General features: G+C 47.5%; 1 protein-coding gene across 2 annotated transcripts in view; it reads left to right on the plus strand.

Annotated features, from left to right (window-relative positions):
* The window catches only part of LOC117412150 (glypican-3-like), a 61,204-nt gene that overhangs the window by 28,460 nt on the left and 9,274 nt on the right, over positions 1–23,470 (plus strand). For both annotated transcript variants that reach the window (XM_058989442.1, XM_034903787.2), the window contains 4 exons: positions 4,773–4,906; positions 5,467–5,592; positions 10,225–10,336; positions 17,067–17,235. In XM_058989442.1, coding sequence (XP_058845425.1) covers positions 4,773–4,906; positions 5,467–5,592; positions 10,225–10,336; positions 17,067–17,235 — 541 coding nt within the window. The remainder of the gene's footprint in view (positions 1–4,772; positions 4,907–5,466; positions 5,593–10,224; positions 10,337–17,066; positions 17,236–23,470) is intronic.

Genomic DNA, 23,470 nt, shown 5'->3' on the forward strand with positions numbered 1-23,470 from the left:
AAAATATTTTAAAAAAAGTTTTTTGATTGACTCTAAATTGCCCTCTGTGTGAGTGTGTGTGGTGCCCTGCGATGGACTGGCGTCCCGTCCAGGGTGTAGTCTCGCCTTGTGCCCTGTGTATGCCAGGTTAGGCTCCGGCTCACCGCGACCCTGTAAAGGAGTAAGTGGTTAATTTATTCTTAGGTTAATGATAATGGATAGATGGATGGATGGTTTTTGATGGTAAAATGTATCAAATCAGGTAAATTCTGAAATTGCAGGGTAGCACATTTTTCTGGGAGACCCCCTCTTACACTATTCCTCAGGGTGTTACTGGCTGTTCCCCTTGTGCATTGTTCTCCTCATTGAATTCTGACTTCAGACTCCGGGTATTAGTTTCTGGTTCCAGGTATTAGTTTGTGCAGCTGTGAGAGCCTGGGATATCCCATCACAGTGAACTCTGTAACAGGGTCATCGCAGTTCCAAATCCTAGCCATGTTCCTACATGCAGTATAACGTGATTAAAAAGGCACCAGAACACAGCGACTGTTTTTAATTTTTTTTTTTTCATGCTCACAGCTTTCTGTCACACGGCAGCGTTGCAGCCCAGTTTTGGATCAGCCTGCTGGCTTAAAAACACACTTTGAAAAATTATTTTTGTTTTAATTTTTTTTTTGAAAGTGTGAACTTTTGACATCAAATCCCTTTTCTCCCAAGATTACATAAAATCTTAACCAGTGTGCTGCTACAGTACTTAACATCAATTATTCACATCCTCTGTTTCATTACTTCAGCAGCTTTGCTTTGGAGCAACATTGGCTTCACTCCAGCGTGTAAATGTGAATGACTGAGGAGTGTCATGACCGGGAATAACATCCGACAGGGAGATGCAGCTTTTATATAGCAATATTTAGCGGTCATTTTGTGACCCCTCCAGCTCAGTTCAGCACAGCACACAATCTCGGACACCCGGGAGAGTAACAGGTCCTTATGCCTCTGTATCTCTCTCTCTCCTTCTCTTTCCCTCTGCCCCCTGCCTCCATACTGGGAAGCTGCATGATTTATGAAGCTCTATTTTTAACAGCTATCGTGCAGAATGGAGGGGAAGACTTGATGCGCACACATGGGAGGGAGTCCGGGAGACAGAACCAGGAGACGTTATGGCTGAACTCTGTATGTCTGTGTGTTCGGTTCTAGCATCCCAATCTCTTCTGTATCCACACTCCGAGCACTGCAGACTGTCAGTCAGCCAGCTTCTGTACCCAAACACTTGGGGGTAAGAGTTTGAGATGCGGTAGGAGGTTCTGTATGTCTGCATTCTGCGGAACAGGCATGACTCCTGAAACTCAAAGCAAACCAACAGGTTACAGTTCTTTGTGGTTTAAAAATATATTTATCTTTCTTTTTTATTTTGTTGGCTATTGAAGGCCCTGGGGTACCCAGTTCTGTGTCTTGGTTCATCCGTAACTCCAATGATACATGTGTATTGCAACAAGCAACCACAAGGGAGAGAGTGAGAGACATTGTCTGCAGATTAAATCAATTTGTCAGGAATTATTACAATTTCTCCTTTCTCCGCGCACTGCAGTCGGCCAGTTGGCTAATGAGGTTTTAAATCTCCCCGGGGGCCCGTAGAGGCGGGTTTGCAGCCTCCCTCCCCCGCACAGGAACCCGCAGAGCTCCTTGTCAGCGTTGCCTTGGGGGCACCACAGCTCTGCGCACCATCTAAGAGAGGAACTTAATTACATCCTCTTGTCCTCGGGGTGAGAGGTCAGCTGTCTCCCTCAGCCACAGCGAGCCTCGCTGATACACAATTAGATTTGAAATTAGAGTCAGTCAGTACTAGTTGGAGGGCAGAAATCTCCCATTTCCGATGCTTTCCCTCAAGAGCTGGACTTTGAACCTGTTTCTACAAAACTTTCCTTACTTTCATTTCCTTAGCTTCAATACCGGTTCCACTGTACTCTCGCTGCTCTCGTTGTACCGGGCTCCAGTGGTTCTTATTTCACTTTGTGTTTTAACCTTGTCAGATCAAATCTCTGCTCCTTGTTCCACTCATTTTCCCTGGCTCAAGAACACGTGCAGCTGCACGCTTGTCTCATGACATCAATTCCTTTCTGAAGCTGGTCTGCTTCCGATTGATAACATACTGGGCCTTTACAAAGTATCTAATGCTCGTGTTTGAGGAGTCTCCTCGCCAGTCCGAATCCTCAGACCCTTCTAAGATACAAGAATGTCTTTACAGGCAGGGCTGAGAGTAGCGCAGAGAAAGGTCTGGTCGGAAGTCTTCAGTCTCGATTTCAAAGTGTGAACAAACAGTCCGTCCTGCATTAATCCAGCTGGTACCTGGCGAGCAGAGCCTCACCGGTGACCAGGAACACGAGGGGAGATCAGATGGGATCTGCTGGGAAAACACAGCCAGGTAGTGGGAAGAGATTGGACTTGCCCTTGCCCAGACCTTGTTGACAAGCATTACTGAATTGATGATCAGGTGCCCGAGGACACTCAGGGCTTCATAAAGTAATAGGGACAGGACCAAGGACACTCGGGGCTTCATAAAGTAATAGAGACAGGACCGAGGACCCTCAGGGCTTCATAAAGTAATAGGGACAGGACCAAGGACACTCAGGGCTTCATAAAGTAATAGAGACAGGACTGAGGACCCTCAGGACTTCATAAAGTAATAGAGACAGGACCGAGGACACTCAGGGCTTCATAAAGTAATAGAGACAGGACTGAGGACACTCAGGGCTTCATAAAGTAATAGAGACAGGACCGAGGACACTCAGGGCTTCATAAAGTAATAGAGACAGGACCGAGGACACTCAGGACTTCATAAATTATCAATGGAACTTCCACACCCTCTGCGTTCCAAAGAACACTGATGACAGCGAGCCTCTCGTCTTGGGCTCCCAGTTTTTTTTATCTTTGCTTTGAAGCTCGCAATGGTGATCTGGTCTCTCTCTCTCTCTCTCTCTCTCTCTCTCTCTCTCTCTCTCTCTCTCTCTCTCTCTCTCTCGAAGACAATGCATCAGTGATAATTACAGTGACTGGGCTTTCCTCTCGGGATTCTAGAATGAACGTATTAAAGTCTGTTGCCTTGGCGATTTATCTTCCGTATCCTTCTGAAAAGTGCAACAATGCAAACTTTTATTCCTGTCATAATACCACTAATAGCCTGAATAACAGCAATACATGGAGTCTGATGGACTGTTTTAGCCATAGTGTCTTTAAGAAGCAGTGTCTGTGTGGGATTATGGACTGGGATGGAGGCAGTGTGGCCTAGCGGTTAGAGTTTATGGATTGGGATGGAGGCAGTGTGGTCTAGCGGTTAGAGTTTATGGATTGGGATGGAGGCAGTGTGGCCTAGCGGTTAGAGTTTATGGATTGGGATGGAGACAGTGTGGCCTAGTGGTTAGTTTATGGACTGGGATGGAGGCATTGTGGCTTAGTGGTTAGTTTATGGACTGGGATGGAGGCTGTGTGGCTTAGTGGTTAGTTTATGGACTGGGATGGAGGCTGTGTGGCTTAGTGGTTAGTTTATGGACTGGGATGGAGGCTGTGTGGCTTAGTGGTTAGAGTTTATCGATTGGGATGGAGGCATTGTGGCCTAGCGGTTACAGTTTATGGACTGGGATGGAAGCATTATGGCTTAGTGGTTAGTTTATGGACTGGGATGGAGGCATTGTGGCTTAGTGGTTAGTTTATGGACTGGGATGGAGGCTGTGTGGCTTAGTGGTTAGTTTATGGACTGGGATGGAGGCTGTGTGGCTTAGTGGTTAGTTTATGGACTGGGATGGAGGCTGTGTGGCTTAGTGGTTAGAGTTTATAGACTGGGAGGGAGTCCATGTCATTTAGACAATGCAATCCACTGACTTGTACACTTCAGCCTGGTGTATAACCTTGAACCCCGCAGTCCCAGATCCCCTAACAGTACTGAGCCCCGCAGCCAGCCCCAATCCCTAATGAACATGTTGAGCTCAGCCAGCTTGCTTTCTTATCATGAATCAGTATTCAGTGGGGAGGATGTTCCAGCATTCACTTAGGACAGCAATACAATTAGTTGTTCGTGGTGTGGCAGATTCAAGTCTGTAATGCATCCCTGGAGAAATTAAAATGGCAAATCATTAAACACAAGCAAAACATTAACATGCATTTGCATTTTAATTACACCTGGGGAGAGTGTGTGCGTTGGTCTCTTACTGATAGAGGGTTATGAGGCGTCGAGCACAATGTCAGTACAGATCAGGGGGAAGGTCCTTATTCACCCTCTTGCTGTGTGGGACTTTGGGGAAAACAAAATGAAAAGATCAAAGCTCTCGAGTCAGACGAGTGCTATCTATTAGGGGTGTAACGATCCACTGATGTCACCATGTGATACAAATCACGATATGGAGGTCACAGTACGATATGTATGAGCCCGGGAGAGTGTGTCTTCATCCCCTCTATAAAGCACACTTATTCAATGGACCCGTGCTGTGCTCTCTCTCCCTCTCTCTCTCTCTCCCTCTCTCTCTCTCTCTCACACACACACACTGACAAAATATCTTCCCTGTTTATTTGATGTATTTTTCCTTTAATTGGAAAACAGGAAAGTAAAGTACAAATCAGCAGTTTAAAAACACAGACTCATTTCTTACCTGCCTTCCAAAATGCGACGCGGGTAACAAATTCTTTCACTTGTCTTTTTTTCCTCCCTTAGTTTTATAGAACAGATGTTTTTGTCTTGATTTCAATCAGGCTATTTTACTTCTTGGCCGTTTACGATTTACTTCTCTCCCTGTCCCTTGCAGGTCAGCAGTATGTGTGGTTACTCCTCGCAGCGGCTAGCTCACTCTGTCCACTCCCCCAAGGACGGGCCTGCTCACCAGCGAGGGCTCAAGAGCGCCCCCGTCGACCCTCACGAAACACTGGCTGGACGCAGAAGGTACGCTGCACTTCCAGCACACGACCACCAGGGGGCAGAGCTCCCGTGTGTCAGGCTGTTGAGTCTAAGATTCCACTGCCGTCTGTGGCTAACAGGACCTCCTTAATTACAATGTAAAAACGAATCTCACAGCAAAAACCGTGCAAAATAACTTGGAAGGTCTTTTTAAGGACTGAAGTTGTTTCTTACTGGCTGTGATAAGCTTTGTCGGATACAGTTAAAAATACAGGTACATTAACCACCCTGTTGCTACACTGCACTTTTGTTAAATTATTGAATATAAGTACTTACAGCAAAATGGCTTTGTTAAATACATGCTGTTAGCATGTGGAGCTCCAGCCTCACAGTCACTGAAATGCATGCTAAGTGCATGTGCTAAATATGACCCCTTCTGTCATGCGTGCACACGTGTAACGTGTTAAGTTTCCTATCTAAGTTTTAGCAGGAAAGCTTCTCGATCCCATAGAGTTTACACAGACTGTTTTAAACATGTCAACAAATTAAGAAACAGGGACGTTGCGACTCCTAACCCAGGTTGTTCTTTGTTTGTGTACCTCCAGGGAGTTCATCGACACCCTGCAAGGGTTCACTCATTTCTACAGCAGCCTGCCGGAGGCGCTGTGCAGCCGCGAGTCTGCCGTGCTCAACGACTCCCTCTGCTGGAACGGGCAGGACATCGCGGAGAGGTGAGAGATGGCCAGGCAGCTGCTGAAGCTGGGAGGGGAGACTCTATTGAGTTAAACGCAGGAGCACAAGGCTTGTGTTCAGGGGATTGGGAGAAGTGCTCCTCATGCATCGTGCATGCCTTGTACAGTACATGGGAGCAACAGCATCTGTGACAGAGGAACATGGAAGGAACACGGGTCATTAACAGGGCGGAATGCAAAAAGAATCAGAACATGGAGGAGGTGCACGACACGTCCAGATGGTATTCCAGTGGGATTCATTCAGGATTCATTTGGAATTTGAGGATGCTATTTTAAAGTGTTTCTGTTTAGTTTATTGAAAAGCTGTTTAAATAGTAGCAGCTGCACGAAGATGCTGCTTCATACGTTTCCAGCTCGTTCGAAATGTTGCATGTTTAAAAATTAGCAGTCTTTTCAAACCCAGAAAAACCCTTTTATTAGGAAACTTCAGAAGAGATCTTGTGGAGTTCAGTGAGCCATATATGCAAGCATGGTAAATCACATAATACTACTACTACTACTACTACTACTACTACTACTACTACTACTACTACTACTATTACTACTACTACTACTATTACTACTACTACTACTAATAATAATAATAATAATAATAATAATAATAATAATAATAATAATATATCCAGATACTTTCAAGCTGCCAATTCCCTGTTCTTCCATGTTCAGTACATTGCGTGGGTAAGCTAAGAGGTGCAGTGCTGAGCCTCGAGGTGAAATATCTGTTAAATTAACAGCAGTGATGAAGTAGATGGCGGTAATTAACCGGGGGGTTAATTAACGCTGTGACCCTGAGCAGCAGGCGCGCCCCCCTCTCAATGTCTCTCAATGTCAGCCGCGCAGCGCACCGGTTAACAGAGTCCCGGGGATCAGCCCAGGGGCCAGCCTGCCCTCTGTGTCCAGCATCACCCCCTCCCCCCCCACCTCCCTTCTGCTCCTCCCCAAATCTCCAAGCAGACTCTGCTCAGGGCAGGGGTTCTGTATGGAGTGGCAATGGATGCACAAGTATAAGGCAGCTACAGTGGGACAAGGCTGTCGCTGGCAGAACGAATGTGAAAACCTAGACAGTCATGGGCCAGCCAGTCCCTGAAAAGAAGCCAGTCTTTAATAAAAATTGTAAACAGGTCCCGCCTAGTGGTCAGACTGTAGTAGTGTTGTGCACTGTACACAGAACAGGAGCTGGGTGCACAGTGACTTGATTCCTTTTTAAATGATACAAAAGAACGTTTACAACAGTTATTACATGTTTCCGTGTGTGTGTGTGTGTGTGTGTTGCACGCCTGTCACATCAAACGTCAGGAATGCACATGCTGCAGTGAGCTCTGTGTATGTTCTTAAAGGGTATATAAGGACCTTTTTATTGTATTGTGTTACATGTTCCCATGTGTTGCTACAACTGTTTATGTAAGGTGTGTGTTTGTTTATTTATTTATTTATTTATTTATTTATTACGTTTTTATCACTTTTAAAATTTTTTAAATTGCATTCCTTGCCTCAAGATGACATCACATGTACCTGCATGGACCTCTCAGAACTACATTTCCCATCATCCTCCTGCTTCACTGTGCTTCACTGGGGTGTACTGTGAGCACGTACTGTGCGTTTTCAAAGCTCTCTTTTTGGTGTTTTTGGTGCTCACCTGACTGCGCTGTCCTGACTGTCCCCACCCCTGCGCTGTCCTGACTGTCCCCACCCCTGCGCTGTCCTGACTGTCCCCACCCCTGCCCTGTCAACACGTCTCGAATCATTCTCAACGTGTTGCTCTGTCTGCCGCTGTGAATCATCTCACACAACATCAGAAGGACAATTCCACTGCCCACTAACACGCTTCAGGAATGTAACTCCTGCGCTGAGCATCATGGCTTTGGAAAGCTGGTTTAATTACAGCAGTCACTGATTTAATACAGGAAAGTCTTCCTGTGTTACACTAGGCCCTCTGCCAACAAGCCTGCTTGTGGAGGGCTTTGTGAGAGACACACTCACTCTCGTGTGTTTGAGCAGCTTGGAGCTGCTGATTTTAACATGTTTAAATGATCCACCCGCTACACGATCTGAATCCTTTCCATCACTCAGACGTACTGTTGTTTTTGCTAGTGACAGGTGTGTGAGTAACGAACGAAAGGGATTGCACAGTGGATCACTCTGCTGTTGTTTGCTTGTCTTCCTCTCTTTCTTTTGTCTCTTCCTCTCTCACCACTATCCTTCTTTTTCTCCCTCCCTCTCTCCGACCCACACTCCTTTTTGCTCTTTCTACCTTATCTTTCACTCCCTGTTTTTCTCTCTCACACCACTCCTCTCTTTCTTTCTGTCTCCCCCTCTCTCGCACTCTCTGCCTCGCCCTCGCTCTCCCTCTGATCCACGCATGCTGGCTTCTCTCATCGGCTGCTATTTTAAGATGCATGTTGGCAATGAAAGACAAATCGCCTTTGATGACAACCGATGGGGGGAGCAGTTTGGAATGCACTAGCATTGAGTCTGCTGGTCTCATCTTAGCTTAACCGTTGTACACAACTCAATTCAAAGCTATTTACAGGGTCAGAAACCCACAGCAAGTCCTGGGTTTCAGAACTGTCCTCGGGTATGTTATTTGAACAATCAGGAGGCAGAAAATTGATCACTCCCGTTAGTAAACCTGCAGACTCAGGTGAGACTCATTCATGTTGTGATGCGTGCCGTCCTTTTCAGACAACAGGTCAAGTCAATAGTAAACCTAAACAAGGGTAGTTCTGAAACCCAGGACTGGGTGCCGCGCTGGTGTGAGTTTCTAACTGTGCCTGTAGAGCCCTTCCAAATAAAGATCTGGCACCTGAGCTCCGTTCATAAAGTTTATTCAAGATGAGAAAAAAAGAAGAAAGCCAGCATAAAGCTGATTGTGGAAATTCCTCTTTGAGTAACAAAGCTGGCGCAGCTGGTGTCTTTGTCTTGTTTGTAAGTGAAAGCGGGCAGTGCAGGTACTCAGGCTTCAATCCTCCCTTTTATGTCGTCAGATCTGTTAGAGTCAGACACGTCTCTGTTCTTGCTTAGTTAGCATCCCTCCACCTCTTCCTTGCCCTCCATCCTCGAGGTTTTCATCCTTCTCTTTCACTGAGCAACCTCGTCTGCTAAGAGCAAAGCGCAGAAACGCATTCCTTTATTTAGTGTGCTCAGTGGAAACAGCAACGCTCTGCACTTTCACCTGAGGAAATGCTGATTCTCAAGGCTGACACACACCCTTAATCACACGTCCTGTCTGTGATTACACCGCAGACAGAAGCTCGAGGAACATTACCCATGGAATCCACTAGGTGGAGCTGCTGGCGTTGTGAGAGCAGCCTGAGCCTGCATCCATGATGAGGCTCATGTGTGAGACCGCAGGGTAACAGTGCCTTCAGAACAGAGGGATTCAGTTTAACCATTTAAAGAGTTTTTTTAGCGTGTCACCTAACTGTCTTAATAAAAAGCATTACAAAAAAATATCTTTCAGTACTGAAGTATTGAAGGTTAATGAAGGCGCCATTAAAAAAAACTAGGGGCAGCCTAGCGGGACCATAATACCCCCCAGTGAGTGTCCCGCAGTTAAAGGGATCAAGTTAATAAATAATCAAGCGCAGTGTGGGGTTTCCGGCACACATGTGGCTTTCTGTTTGGTAATTATGTTGGCAGCAGCGATTCAGGAAGTTGTCAAGGAAGCGACAGGAAATCATGGAAGGTGTTTGAAGCGCAGGGCCAGTTGAGAAAAGCCAGTCAGAGCAGAGCTTGGGAGTTACATGTTCCTAAAATGATCAGGTGACAGCGAGCTGGCCCACAGTAACCCCCCCCCCCCCCCCCCCAGTTGAGGATACATGCTCAGGGGTTGGCTTATTACAGTTGAGAGCAGATCTGACCCACACTACATAAACAGTGTGTGGGAGTTCTGTAGACCACGATGGGTGCAGGACAAGTGAAGCTCTGCCTGTTGCTTTTGCTGGGCTTTTCTCTGAACAGGCCACATACAGCAGGGGTGTCCAAACCTGGCCTATTCCACTCCTGGTCTTTGTTCTAACCCTGTTCTAAATGGTTTAATTGAACCAATCAAACCTCCATCCAGACCCTGAAGCGGCTCATTTTCTCATTTTACCTGCTAAACATGGAGTGGAGTGTCCCTCCAGGACCGGGATTGGACCACCCTGACCTGCAGTGTCCAGGTCTTACTGAAACCTGAAGTCTGCGCTGTCTGAAACAGAAAATGATACAGGAAGTGAATCTGAACAAGGAGAAGAAGACACAAACGCAATAGTTCAGATAACTCTGACATTCCAAACCCACTCCAAGGAGCGCTCAGAGTTTCCAGGCCAGCATTCCACACCCTCTTAAAGAAGCAGTCTTTGTGCTCGGTGGTCTCGACAGACAGGACATCTAATATGGGCGATACAGATCCATACTGACACAGGGGTGTGTGGACAGATGGCCTTTCTATTTAGGTGGTCTTGAACAGCAGGTTCGACTCCGAATTGAACCGTGGTGGGTCTAAATAAATAGATTCACAGATCAGCAGGCTCCTATTCTAACGCTCTCTGCAGAGCAGAGCAGGCTACAGCGCGTGTGTTTCCATTGATTTCTATTTGTTTGAACCCCTGTCTGCTGTCTGCCCTACAGGTACCCTCCCCCGGCAGTGAAGAAAGTGCAGACGCAGAGCCCAGACACCAAGCCCAAGACGCTGGAGCCAGTTATCAACCAGATCATCGACAAACTGAAACACATTAATCAGGTACAGCCCTGCTGCATACCTAGCAAGGTGTGCGGTGATCTCCCTGATACCATGACTGCAGGACTACACTCCCTCTGCTCAGTCAGGGCAATAACAAGCAAGGAGCACCCTCTCGCACCACATGGGGGCTCATCAATGCAATCAAATCAATCCATTATCACACATGACACATAGCCGCACACCTCAAACACATGGCCCAGTATGATGGCACGATGTCGCCGATATGAGAGCATGATAACACACACGCAGCTCTTCAGTCAAACATGCCAAGCAGGTCCTGCTGCCTCTGCCCAGCTGAGATACCCCGGTGACGTCACTCCGAGCTCCCCCTGATAATCAACTCTGTGAAACAGATAAGCTGGGTAACGTGGCGTGACCTGCGGTGTGTGGGTGGGAGATTAAACACGCCTCATTGAACCCAAAACCAGATTAGCGAATCTGAGACCTGAGAAACATTTATTTTTATTTTAGTGCAGTAGATACAACGTTACGTCTGTCTGCCTTCTTCAGTGCACATTAACGTCACTCCCAGTTCAGTCACTTACAGACCTGTACTTTACCAGACTAGGAATTGCGCTGTGTGTTCTGCGCACAGCGTGCAATCTGTACACTGGATAAAATGCGCTGGAATTGTGATAAATCTGCAGCAGTAATCTGTTCATCTCTGAAAGGTGGTTTGCTGTGTCTTGTCTTGCTTTTTAACAGCACCGTCAGATAGCTGTACTTTAACCATGCTTGTCTATCTTTGTCACCTTTTTTTTAAGTTTTTTTTTTTTTTTTAAAATGCTCTCCCGTAGTTTTAAGAGCGTGCTGCGTGCTGTATTCTGAGCACGAGGTGTGCAGCGCTATAGTGCCCTGCTATCAGTTTAAACCTGAGTGGCGGAGAGGCATTTCTGTTGAACGCTGCAGGATGGATGACATCCTTTCAAGTCTATTAAATATCGGCTTACCCGGGCCGGCTCTCACAGTCCTGTCTTTGACCAATGCCACAAGGTAATGTTATAGCCGGTGCATCTGGCTTGTGTGAGGGTCCCAGGGGAGCCCAGGTCTTTGTGTTAGAGACAGAGTGAGGGTTTTCAGCTCTCCCCAGCTCAGCGGTGTGGTACTAGCAGCGAGCAGCTCTGGTGCTTTGCTGGTTTTCAATAGAGAAACTCCCTGCTCTTGGGCGTCCGCAGCTGAAGATGGGCCTGCCCCTGCACCGGGGAGCCTCGCTGCACTGAGAACAGGTGAAAAAACAGCTGGAATTAATGATCTGTTTGATCGTAACGTGCCTCTCCCAGACGTGGAGCTTCACCCAACAGCAGGACCACAGCTGTTCAGTCATTCTTTTCGCTTTTACTGTATAAATACTTTTTATAAAGTACTGCTTGGTAAAAGAACAGTTTAGGAAAGTTTATTGAAAACATGTTAAAGCACAGGGGAGCAGGGTACAGCACAGGGGAGCACGGTAGAGGACAGGAGAGCAGGGTACAGCACAGGGGAGCAGGGTACAGCACAGAGGAGCAGGGTACAGCACAGGAACAGGGTACAGCACAGGGGAGCAGGGTACAGCACAGGAGAGCAGGGTACAGCACATTGGAACAGTGCAGAAGCAAAGCTAAGCATACATATTAATAAAGAATAGGAAAGCAGGTTGAAATCATGGGCAAGCACATTCAAAGTGAACATGGTAGAAGCAGACGATGAAAGCATATGGGAGCCCCAGCATGGGGAAGCACAGCCAGACATGGTAGAAGCATTAAAAAGAGCAGGAGGAAGTGTGTGGCAGCATGCATATGGTTCACATCCAGTGCAGCCTCGTTATATCCCTGCAGCAGTGGGGAGCCACGATTAAGAGGCTGTGCTGTATGTGTTCGGCGCTATAATGAGAATGACATTTGCAAGTGAAATGCAATTATGTGGGTAATGGGGGCCCAGCCATACAGCTCTGTAAATCTTCACTGTCCCCTAACCCCACCCCAGCATGGGGACAGGGCCTCTCGTTTAATGAAACAGCCCCATGTGCGCAGCGAAGGGTCTGACCCCACGGTGAAGCACTGACAACCCCAGCCTCTGTTACCATTAAGAGTTATTAAATATGAACAGACATTTCCACATTCACCCGTCTGCCTGAGGGTGAGGGCGCGCACACTCTGGGGAGATACCAGCCTGCAGTGCACGCTCTGATAGCCAGGGGGCGCCGTAGTTTACCTTCCAGGGCGCAGAGTACTGCCGAGCTGTGTGTTGATTGAAGCCAGCGCTCATCTCTCTCTCTCTCTCTCTCTCTCTCTCTCTTTTCCCCCGTGTCTCTCTGCTTCCCTCCCTGCCTCCCTGTCTCCCAGTCTAATTAATAGCAGGCTCTGGGAAAGTTTCACAGCATCAGGTAATGGAATTCAGAAACACAAAACAAAAAAACAGAACCAAGCTGTTCTGTATTACTGCCAGCTCTCAGCATGGCCTCTACTAGGACTCTCTATCTCTCTCTATCTATCTATCTCTCTATCGTTAACATTAGAACCTGATTCCTCATTATTGTTGAAGTCTGCTATCTGCAGTGCTTGCGTCCTCCGATGTGATATTTCTGGTTTCCCATGGTTTGTTTTTCCTTTGACTCTGGCATAGACATGTCCTCCTGCCTCAGCACCACTATAAGTAAGCAAGTAAGCCATTAGGTTTTTTTGAATGAAGTTTGACACCTCATAAAAAACAACACTAAACCGATCCTTTGTCGCAGCGGGGGACTCTGTCGCCAGGCAAAACTTCTCCTCTTTAGGAAGCAGGAACATCTGGGCACATGTGGATTGGATTTCCCCAAACCAGCTCTCCCTGTGTTCAGGATGCCCTGACAAACCTCTAACACCACCCCGTACTTCATGCACTTTAAATACCCCGCTGGGTTTTGTAATCCTAATACACAGAGAGATATATTTGAAGATACATTTTGCTCTGTTCTCTTCACTCAAATCTCCTTTTTTCCCCTCTCTGTCTGCCACCCCCCATCCCCCTTCTCCCACCATCTCTCTCTCTCTCTCTCTCTCTCGTTCCCCTGCCCTCTCTCCTGCTGGTCAGGGGTTACACAGAGCACTTGAAAATCTTGTTCATCCTAATTAGTCTGACTTCTAATTTCTCCACAACCCCCCCAACTCCCCATGCCTGTGCTCCCATTGACCCCAGCGCCTCACACAGCTCCTGAGCCACTGCTTTCTAGCTGGTTAGCCATTACACTGCTGCTACACAGAAACTACATCCTATCCTAGACAAGCAGGGAAACATGACAATGAACAGTATTGTAAACACGAGAAAGCCATAAACTAAAGTGAAGCACTGCTGTCTTGGTAAAATCATGGCAGCGAAGCATGGCGCTCTCTCTCTCTCTCTCTCTCTCTCTCTCTCTCTCTCTCTCTCTCTCCTCTCTCTCTCTCTCTCCTGTCTGGCTCAGGGGAGTGGGTGGGGGGGTCATGCCTCAGTCATGCAGGGTGGAAATAGGAGCCCTATCATGGGTCAAAGGTCAGGTTTCCTGTTTCCTGCCCCGGCTAGTTTTGTGTGGTTTTATTGTTGAGGTCGTTTTTTGATCCGGTTTTCAGAGTCAGATTCAAACAGACTTTGGGGATTCTAATTGAAACTGTAGACGTGGGAAAAAAGCAACTCCTGCCTGCTTTGCACGGCCGTTCCCTGGCACTGCAGCTCTGATGCTGCACATCTCACTGAAGAATTGAACAGTGATAGCAGAAACACGCTGCAAAACAAAAGGCTTGAAAAAGATGTGTTAGACGGGGCTTCCTTGTTAATCCACTATATGACTTAAATCTAAAAAAAATCTATTAGGGAAGGGCCCTTACACGGTGAAATGAATGTACAGTTTACTGTGAATTCATAAATTACTGTGAATTCATAAATCAGTCAGTTATGGGAGCGTGGAATAACAAGGCAGCCCTCTTCACTGGACCTGTGCTTTAACACACATGTTAAGTGTGGGAGAATCCTGTGTAATTTGACCTCTCGTTCCTCCAGAGATCCCTGGCTCTCTGTCTGCTGGGCTCCCTTGCAGTTATTAGTGTTGTGGTGATAAATCCCCCAGTCACAATGCACCTGCAGGCATGACTCTCCAGTTTCACCCAGCCTGACCTCTGACCCCGGTGCCAGAGCCCCGAGTGGCTCACATGACCTGCTGTTCCTCATATCCAGTTACACAGCTCTCTGTCTGATGCCATACTTCATCCCTCCCCTAGGGGAGTTGTCCATTACAGATTGACTGTGTATTACAGACTGCAGCGCTGTCCCCTTCAAAGAGTTTACAGAGGAATTCTACGTTAAAAGCAAAGTGTAGTTAATGCACATTGAAATCATGCTAAAGCACAGATAAGCAAAGTAAATCACAGGAAACGTGTAAGCATGTGAGGCTGCACGATGACTGGGAAAATGTACTGCCGTCAACGACCAATCAGGAAATAGCTGTTTAAAAATATTGCCTAGTCATTTTTTGTTACTGCATTTTATTACCCTAATCTAATTTGAACCGTATCAATATTATCCACAGTTTCAACATGACGTATAGTGTTGTTTACCTCAATTACCCTGTAGTTACTGGTAGACCATAAAATGATATCATCGCAATGCAGCGTTTTAAAAGTGGCGCACTGACACTGTCACAGAGATACAGAGACACACACAAAACCTGGAGACTGGAATCCAGCACAGACAGGAACCAGACTCTGTGGTACCAGCGTTCCAGTGGTATATCATATAGCAAGATTCTACAGATTGGTTTTGCAGTTGAGGAGTGGGTGGGTGGGGTGCGAATAGCTAGGAATTTGGGTCAAATGATGATAATATGTACATATAATATGAGGGAGGGGCCGCTGGACTCCAGCCTGGCCTGGTTCTCTGGAATCCCAGCTCACCGCTGGTCCTGGCAGGCAGTGTAGACGCTTGGGACAGTGAGTCTGCTTCTCAACACAGCTGGAAAAACTCCCTCCTGCCAGCAGCACTCCACACAGCCAGCGGCGCCTCTGCTTATTTACAACAGTTTGCTGCGTTCTCCTGTGTTTCAGCATTCTCTGCACGGTACTCTTTGGATCTGAATGCTAGAAAGTAGCTTACTCACCTCTTAAAACCTGCTAGCTGCTGTATTACTCCGTGTGCCCCTGCTAGAACACTGCTCCTTTACAGTGGAGCTGAGCTTAGCCACAGTTTAGCTGCATGCTGTCTCCTGCAGTGAGTATGGTCCGATTTAATATAGCCACTTCCTGTGGTACTACAGCTTGGATCCAATCACGTACTGAGCCTTCAGAAGGGCAGCGTTTATTATCGTGTGTTTGTTTATCACACTCCCAATCAAGCCCATCTGAAGTCATTCATTCGAAACCCAACAAAAATATAACAAAACAGAACAAAACTAAAATGAAATGAAAAATAAAAATGCCTCAGCCTCTGGGAAACTCGCCAAAGTGTATTGAACACAATCTCTGGTACATTTTGTCTGGAGAAACAAAAGCTGGAAGTTCCAGGGTTGATATTGTTACTGTGCCTCTTCAGTGCTCAAAAGCAGAGTCCCTGCCCTCAAAAAAACCCCATTTGGGCTGCTAAGAAAACATACAGTTCAGCTTCCCAGTGATCAGGGGAGCAGTGATAATTACAGTGAAGCTGCTGAAGAGAAATGGATGTGACCCCTTTATTTACAGCACCTCGAATCTCAGCCCAATATTCGTGTTCAGAGGGGATTGGTTTTTTAGGTTTTTTTTTACCAACACACAATCTACTAAGATTTAAGTCCAACAATTTTTAAAAGCAAACAGTTTTTGATGCCGTACTTGTTACAAAACAACATCTTTACGTGTAAAACCCTTCGCTTTCTGAGCTGTCAATGTCTTGTATAGAAAAAAAGCAGACTTTTCAGTTGAGCAAAAGCTTTGTTACACTGCAGACGAAACGTTTGCCTGCTTCTTTAACTGCTTTTTTTGCTAAGTTACAGATTTAAAAGAAATAGGTCAGGGGGAACAGTTCTAGGAAGCACTTGGGAAGTTTGAAGAAGATTTAAAAGCTGGAAACCTATAAATCCCTCCAGCGATAGCCTGCAAACAGAAGCTCCTTTGAGAAGCACGTGTGCATCAAACCGCAGGGCTGGCCAGTAAAACATGCAATATCTACATGACCATGTATCGTTTGATATCGCAAAAAATCAACCAATGCTGTGGAAACATAATTCTCTGAATATATGTACAGATCTGTTCTCTCTGGCTGCAGTGTGCATGGATTCAGTAAAACAAGCAGTCTATGCCACTATTCAATCAATTAATGAATCTCATTATTACCAGTTTTAGACTGATTCTCTCTCTCTCTCTCTCTCTCCCTCTCTCTCTTCACCCCCACTCCCCCTCTCTCTCTTCACCTCCCTCTCTCTCTTCGTCCCCACTCCCCCTCTCTCTCTCTTCACCTCCCTCTCTCTCTTCACCCTCACTCCCCCTCCCTCTCTCTCTTCACCTCCCTCTCTCTCTTCGTCCCCACTCCCCCTCCCTCTCTCTCTTCACCTCCCTCTCTCTCTTCGTCCCCACTCCCCCTCCCTCTCTCTCTTCACCTCCCTCTCTCTCTTCACCCCCACTCCCTCTCTCTCTTCACCCCCCTCTCTCTCTTCATCCCCACTCCCTCTCTCTCTTCACCCTCACTCCCCCTCCCTCTCTCTCTTCACCTCCCTCCCTCTGTCTGTCTCTCTTTTCACCCCGTCCCCCCGTCCCCCGTCCCCCGTCCCTCTCAGTTGTTGCGGAGGGTGTCGGCCCCAAGGCGCAGGGTGAAGGGTCGCCCAGCAGGGGGCGAGCTGGAGGAGGAGGCACTGGAGAGCGGGGACTGTGACGACGAGGACGAGTGCAGCGGCTCTGGCCAGGGGGGGGCGCCACCGTACCGCAGGAGACTGCGCATATTCACAGGTAAATCAAACCTGAGCTGCAGAGAGATCCCACTACTGCAAACCACTGCGCATAATCACAGGTGAATCAATCTGTGAACAGAATGGACCTTTAAAAAGTATTTTTTTCCATTGCTTTATATGGGGAAAAAATGGCATCCTCATATGAGGTCATCATGCATTTGCGTCTTCCATATCTCCCCATATAAAGACTAGAAGAGAGTTTTTTTAACCGTCACCATGCATGAAAGGTTTAAGACTGCAAAGGATCAGGATGGAAGAGAGTGGAAGTGAGCTGGCCTGAAACGGAGGTCTGTTTGCACACTACCAGCGTCACTGTAACCCCTACACTGACACTTGCAGCCCCATAACTCTATTGTTTACTGATTTACTGTTAATCCACAAGTTCGGAAATACAGCGATTTCTAGAAACTCAAAAAGGTACGGTCACGAACTGCACACAGCAGGCGAAAAGTACCCTTTTATTACCTGGAAGATCCTCAGTCTATAAAAACAGGTAAAACAGCCCTGAAAAGCGCTGAGATCACTCTGCTGCAAACCACAGCGGCTATTCACAGGTGAAACAACACTGCAGTGCCTGTTTCCTTCTCGCTCTCCTCCAGCATTTGAATTCAGGGTGAAGAATAGGACCTCTATTATACAGCTGGGTGTGGCGCTCCACTCCGCTCTCTCAGCCAGATTCCTACAGTGCAGCTCATTCTACCATTTCACTGAACCTGCTGGGAGCTTTTGAGCCTTAGCGTCCATCTGGTTCGTTCGGTACCACCCTGCCCCGCCTCACGCTATCCCTGTCTCTGAGGAAACACGCTGACTCCAAAGACAATCCAAAAATGTTCAAGGAAAACAATGAAAAATAAGAAAGGAGGGCTGGTTGAATATTGCAATTTAAATTGCTGCAGCTGAACAAATAGTGTGGGAGCTGCTCTGTGTTATTGCTGTGCTGCTTCAGATCCCTGGGTTCCTGGGTATCTGCCGGGCCGTGGTTAGCAGGGAGAGGTGCTCAGCAGGGCGTTGTGTGAACGGACACAGCCTCACATGTGCTGGTGTGTCAGGGGTTACGGGACAGGAGTGTGGAGATAAATGAACCGCAGACCCGACCGGACATGCACACAGAACTGCTTTATATAGGCAGAATCCTAGTGCTAGCAGTGCAGATTACAGGGGCATGCATGACCATCTAATAACCACGGTGTTAGAAGTGTGAGAAAACATGCCCTGTACCATGTTAGCAAGGCAATTTCCATGTAATTACAGAAGCATTATTTAAACAATCTGTGCAATGCGTTGTATCTGCTGGCATGCAGATATGCCTCCGCGTCTTCAAAGCCTGGAGAAGGGTCTGTACTGACAGACAGTGCTTTTAAACACGCACTCCAGCCACCGGCATCTCCCCCTCGGAGCAACTCAATCAAAACATTACACAAGTGGGGGACAGCTGCCCCTCGGCTGCGGCGCGTCAAACACGAGCCAGGAGCACACAGGAGACTCTCAGCGAGCTTGAGGCACGTAGTGTTCTCTACTAGACTGGTGACAGCATTCAGATTTTATAACGGTGTGTTTTATATACTGTGCAGCTCTCTGCATGCCCTGCAGGGGAAGAGCAGCAGTCAAGCTGTTTAAGTTGAGACTTTGCAAACCTGGTTTGAAGTGTCCTCAGACAATACCAATACTACAGAGAGCAAATACGTTCATTCCTTGTGGTATAAAAGCCTTTCTTTAAAAGATAAAGCCGTGGTTGACAGGGAAAGCCAGCCCAGGTGCTGTTTGCTGGGGGACAGACAATGCAGCTGGAGAGCGATATAGAGCAGAGCATTGTGTTCCTCAGCCCACATCACAAAGCAGACGTGATAACAGCACAGCTGTGGAGACGCTGCCGGACAGGGGGCTGAGGGTTTCTCTGCACGAGCCGTCCTGCAGGAGTGGAATGAAAGCCCTGCCTGCGATACAGACACAATAATCCGGGGGGCATTGGAAAGCCCTGACACAAGCAAATACACAGCTGCATCAAATGAATAGCTTTGGCAACATTGCTTTGCTGGTTCTTGTATGAGAGCTGGTAGGAACTTTGCTCCCTTACTAAATGGTCTTCAGCGGCAATGCAGACAGGCAGTGGCACTGCAGCAGCAATGCGATGCTTCACCTGGGTTAGCGCAAGAGCAGCTACAATGGTGTGAGGCTGCCATTGACAAATAGGTAATATATAGGTATGAATCAGCGCACAGCGATTTGTGATTAATACCTTGGTCTGCTATCGATTCTGCTTGGGGTTCTTCAGAATAATACACACAAGCATCATAATGACTTGTGTTATTGGTATGATAATAACAAGAATTTCATTCTTTCTTTCTTTATTACAGTCTCTGTTGGTGACTTGGGACAAGCACATTTGCAAACTAAAATAATAGAACACAGCCTGTGTGTGTGTTTCCATACCACACACTCACACTCACCGGGGTCTGTTTTAATGGTCTTAATACTGCCCCATTTCTTATTTGTATCACGATGAGTGGTGTTAATAAGACGTTTAATAAACCCTCCAGACTGGGGCACCTGCTGGGATTAATATAAAGCGAGCCAGTATTCATATCCAACGCTGTTTGCATTGCAACAGCCTGCAGGGTGTCATTCACCAGCGCTTCCTCCTGTCCTGTGTGTGTGTGTGTGTGCGAGGAGAGCAGATGTTTCACAAGCTGGAAACGGTCACACACTCATGTGTAAGCGCCCCAGACTGCCAAAGCCGCACGAGAAACATGCTAAAAATAACAAGGACTGGTTCAACCACAGTGTTCCGACATTCCAGCAGCGCTATCAACAGCACAGTACAGGCCCCCACCTCTCCTCTCCCCCAGAAACATTTCTGAAACATGGCAACATCTGTGTAAACAGAGCGTGGGCGTGGGCATGGGCAGGAGGGCAGGGTGTAGAGCTGCCCACAGTTTGAGAAGGGGCAGCATTCTTCACACGGCATCTCTTTATCCCAGCTGTTTCTGCTCCTGTATAAAATGTACACTCTGCCTTTTTTGGGGGGGGGGGGGGGGGGGAAGGAAATGTATATTTTCCAAAAGCAGAAATAGCTTGAAACTAAGCAAAACAACAGCTAATCAGTGCGGCTGCACGGCAGTTTAAGGCTTAACTGCGGTGCACCACGGCAAGCGCGGTAAAGCAGTGTGGTGCAGCTCAATCGAAGATGTGGTGCAGGGATGGAAATAAGACTCCTGTTGCATAGCAGTTTCCCCCATCCCAGGTTTTAATGTATGCCTCGTCAGGGGGATGAGAGGAGGTTAAAAGTTCTATAACCACGAATGCAGGTGAGCCTGGCTGTTAAGACACTCGTTTGCTGTGTGCGAGGGCGCCGGGTCACACCCAGCCTCCACACTGTTACAAAACCTCAATGTTGCTTTCCTGGAGAAAGATTTGAAATCATTTTAAAAAATGAGAGTGACGTAAACGTCCCTGTCCTCCAGCCCTCGCCAGACCGAGCCTGTGGTTGCCGGGACGTTATGACAGGGTTACTATGAGTTTCTACACTGCTGTATCTGTGTCCCTGACGCTTTCTGCACAGAGCTCAGCTGTAAAAATGTTTTTTTACTTTATTTATTTTCAAATCTAATTCGGCACGTTATGTGTGCGGTGTGCTGGGTTGCTGGCGTGTTCAAGGCAGTTATATAAAGAAGTCGGTACTTTTTCCCCACTTGCTGTAAATGAAATGGTGTTGACTTGCATTTGCCACACAAAGCGGCCATTGATGAACCAGGCTGGAATGCAGGCTGTACCAGATATAACTCAGGGCAGCCTGCAAAGGAAAATAACCAATTACCACTCACACACACACACCCGCACACACACACACACCCGCCCGCGCACACACACTCACTCACTCACACACAGACTCGTGTGTTTGTGTGACTCTGTGTTTGTGTGTGTGTCTCTGTGTTTGGGTGACTGTGTGTTTATGCATGCATGTTTGTCTCTGTGTCTTTGTGACTGTGTCTGTGTGAGTGAGTGCGTCTGTGTGACAGTGTGTGTTTGTGCGTTTTTGTGACTGTGTGTGTCGCTGTGTGTGTGCATGCAGGTGTGTCTGTGTGACCGTGTCTCTGTGACTGTGTGAGTCGCTGTGTGTGTGCATGCAGGTGTGTCTGTGTGACTGTGTGAGTCGCTGTGTGTGTGCTGAGGTAATGGGCAGGCGCCAGTGTTGAGGGCAGGAATGTGCAGCCCTGAGTCCTGGTGACGAGCATAAAGAGCTCCTTGAGAAGAATTCCTGGAGCTTTCATTCCCCCATCCTCTCTCTCTCTCTCTCTCCCTACCCCGTCCCCCTCTCTCTCTCTCTCTCTCTCTCTCTCTCTCTATCTCTATCTCCAACACCTTAGCACTCGCTTCTTTATTTTTTTCTCAGATAAGGGCCCTATAAGTGAAGGGGCCCAATACTGAAAAAAGAAACAGGGCCCCTCCCTTCAAACCCCACTCCAGCATGATGGCTTTGCTTGCCTGTCCCCAGTCACTCTCTCCTCTCTCTCTCTCTCTCTCTCTTGCCAAAGTTATTCATTTGTACAATAACAGACCAGCAATCGCGGAGGAGGAAGCAGCATTGCTCTGGGGGGCGGTTGTGTTTGTGTTGGCCCTGGAGAGCTGGATTCACAGCAGCCTGCGTGGGCAGCACGACGCTCTCAGCCTCGCTGGACACACTGATACACGGGCAGCGCTGGCTGCCCCCAGTCCTGTCTCTGTTAGGACTGCCTTGCTGAGATTGCACGCTGTTTCAATGTAGGGGAGCGAGGGGTCAGGACTGAAGACAGTTTGAGACGCATTAGCCAGTGCAGGAGGAATCCAACCAGGCCAGATTGCTGACCTGTGCCGGAATGTGCCCTGGACCTCCCCTCTCACTGGACTCAGGACTGTGACTCATCGCTGTGTCTCGCGTCCTCTGTGGCTTTTCCTTCTTTAGATTCACTTTCTATATCATTTTTGTTGACATCCTGGTGACTTTTACAAACTCAGAAGTGTAAAGCACCCCAGTGGACTGAAAAGGGCACTCAATCTTATAATCGCTTTTTGTAAAATTCAATGACAGTATCTCCAACCAGACTCTCAGTGATAGATGCTGTCTGTGTGAGTGAGTGTGCAGTGCTTGGTGCACTGTGTGAGTGAGTGTGCAGTGCTAGGTGCACTGTGTGAGTGAGTGTGCAGTGCTAGGTGCACTGTGTGAGTGTGAGTGAGTGTGCAGTATGGAAGCCCCAGTCCTCCTGTCTGGGCAGAGGGGAGGGCACAACTGGGAGCCACATGTCCACCAGCACATGACTTGTTTTCTGGAGCCCTGAAAACAAACAAACAGTAAATCGTCTTCCTGCTCCGACAGCACTGTCCAACATGCTGTCCTTTAATGCATTTCTAAAGGAGAGACAGGAGTCGGACAGAAAGGGTTGTAAAATGCGTGTTTGAGTTGGGTTCGCTCAGAAGGAAGAAGGCTGTTCTTTTTTTATTACCTCGACTTGAAAGAAGGAAGCCTCCTCAGACCTTTGCACTCCTGCGCTGACCTTTCACCTGTGGAGTTTTGTAGTAACATGATCTATACACAGGAAGATGTCTTGTAAACTCTCTGTTCGTTTTTATATACAGCGTGGAACTCCTTCTGAACTTCACAAACTGCGTCCAAGCAAGCAAGCATTCCGGTGTAATTGTACCGCGAAGAAACTTAACAAACTGCAGAAAATCTACAGGGTTTATATCCTCAGGATTGTGGAGCATTTTTCTTCTTTTGCATTGACTGCTTTTGACACGTGAGACTCCCTCCCAGCTGAGCTGAGGCAGTGAGGAGACTCTGTAGCCACTATGGTGCCCCGCACAGTGACACAGTCATTCAGTGAGTGTGGGTAGTTTGAAGTAGCGGTGATTACCCTTCCTCAATGTGTGTGTGCCGCACTTCCCTTGTTAAAGCGTTTTTAAGGTGTCTCCATGCGTGAACAAAGCGCACATAAAACCAAGACAATTGGGTACAAAATGCACGTCATGACACCTCAGGAGGCTTTCTTTACATGAGCTGCCAGACGTCAATGACGATAAACTCCAGCAACTGGGCTGGATTCGATATAAGCACAGTTCTGAGATGTTAATAAGCATCTTGGGGTAATTATTCCACACTGCGTGGGTAAGTCAGTCAGTGTGTGCGTGAGTCAGTGCGTACACCCTGCTCTCTCTCTCTCTCTCTCTCTCTCTCTCTCTCTCTCTCTCTCTCTCTCTCT

Source organism: Acipenser ruthenus, chromosome 16 (genome assembly GCF_902713425.1).
Source record: "Acipenser ruthenus chromosome 16, fAciRut3.2 maternal haplotype, whole genome shotgun sequence".
Classification (NCBI taxonomy): domain Eukaryota; kingdom Metazoa; phylum Chordata; class Actinopteri; order Acipenseriformes; family Acipenseridae; genus Acipenser; species Acipenser ruthenus.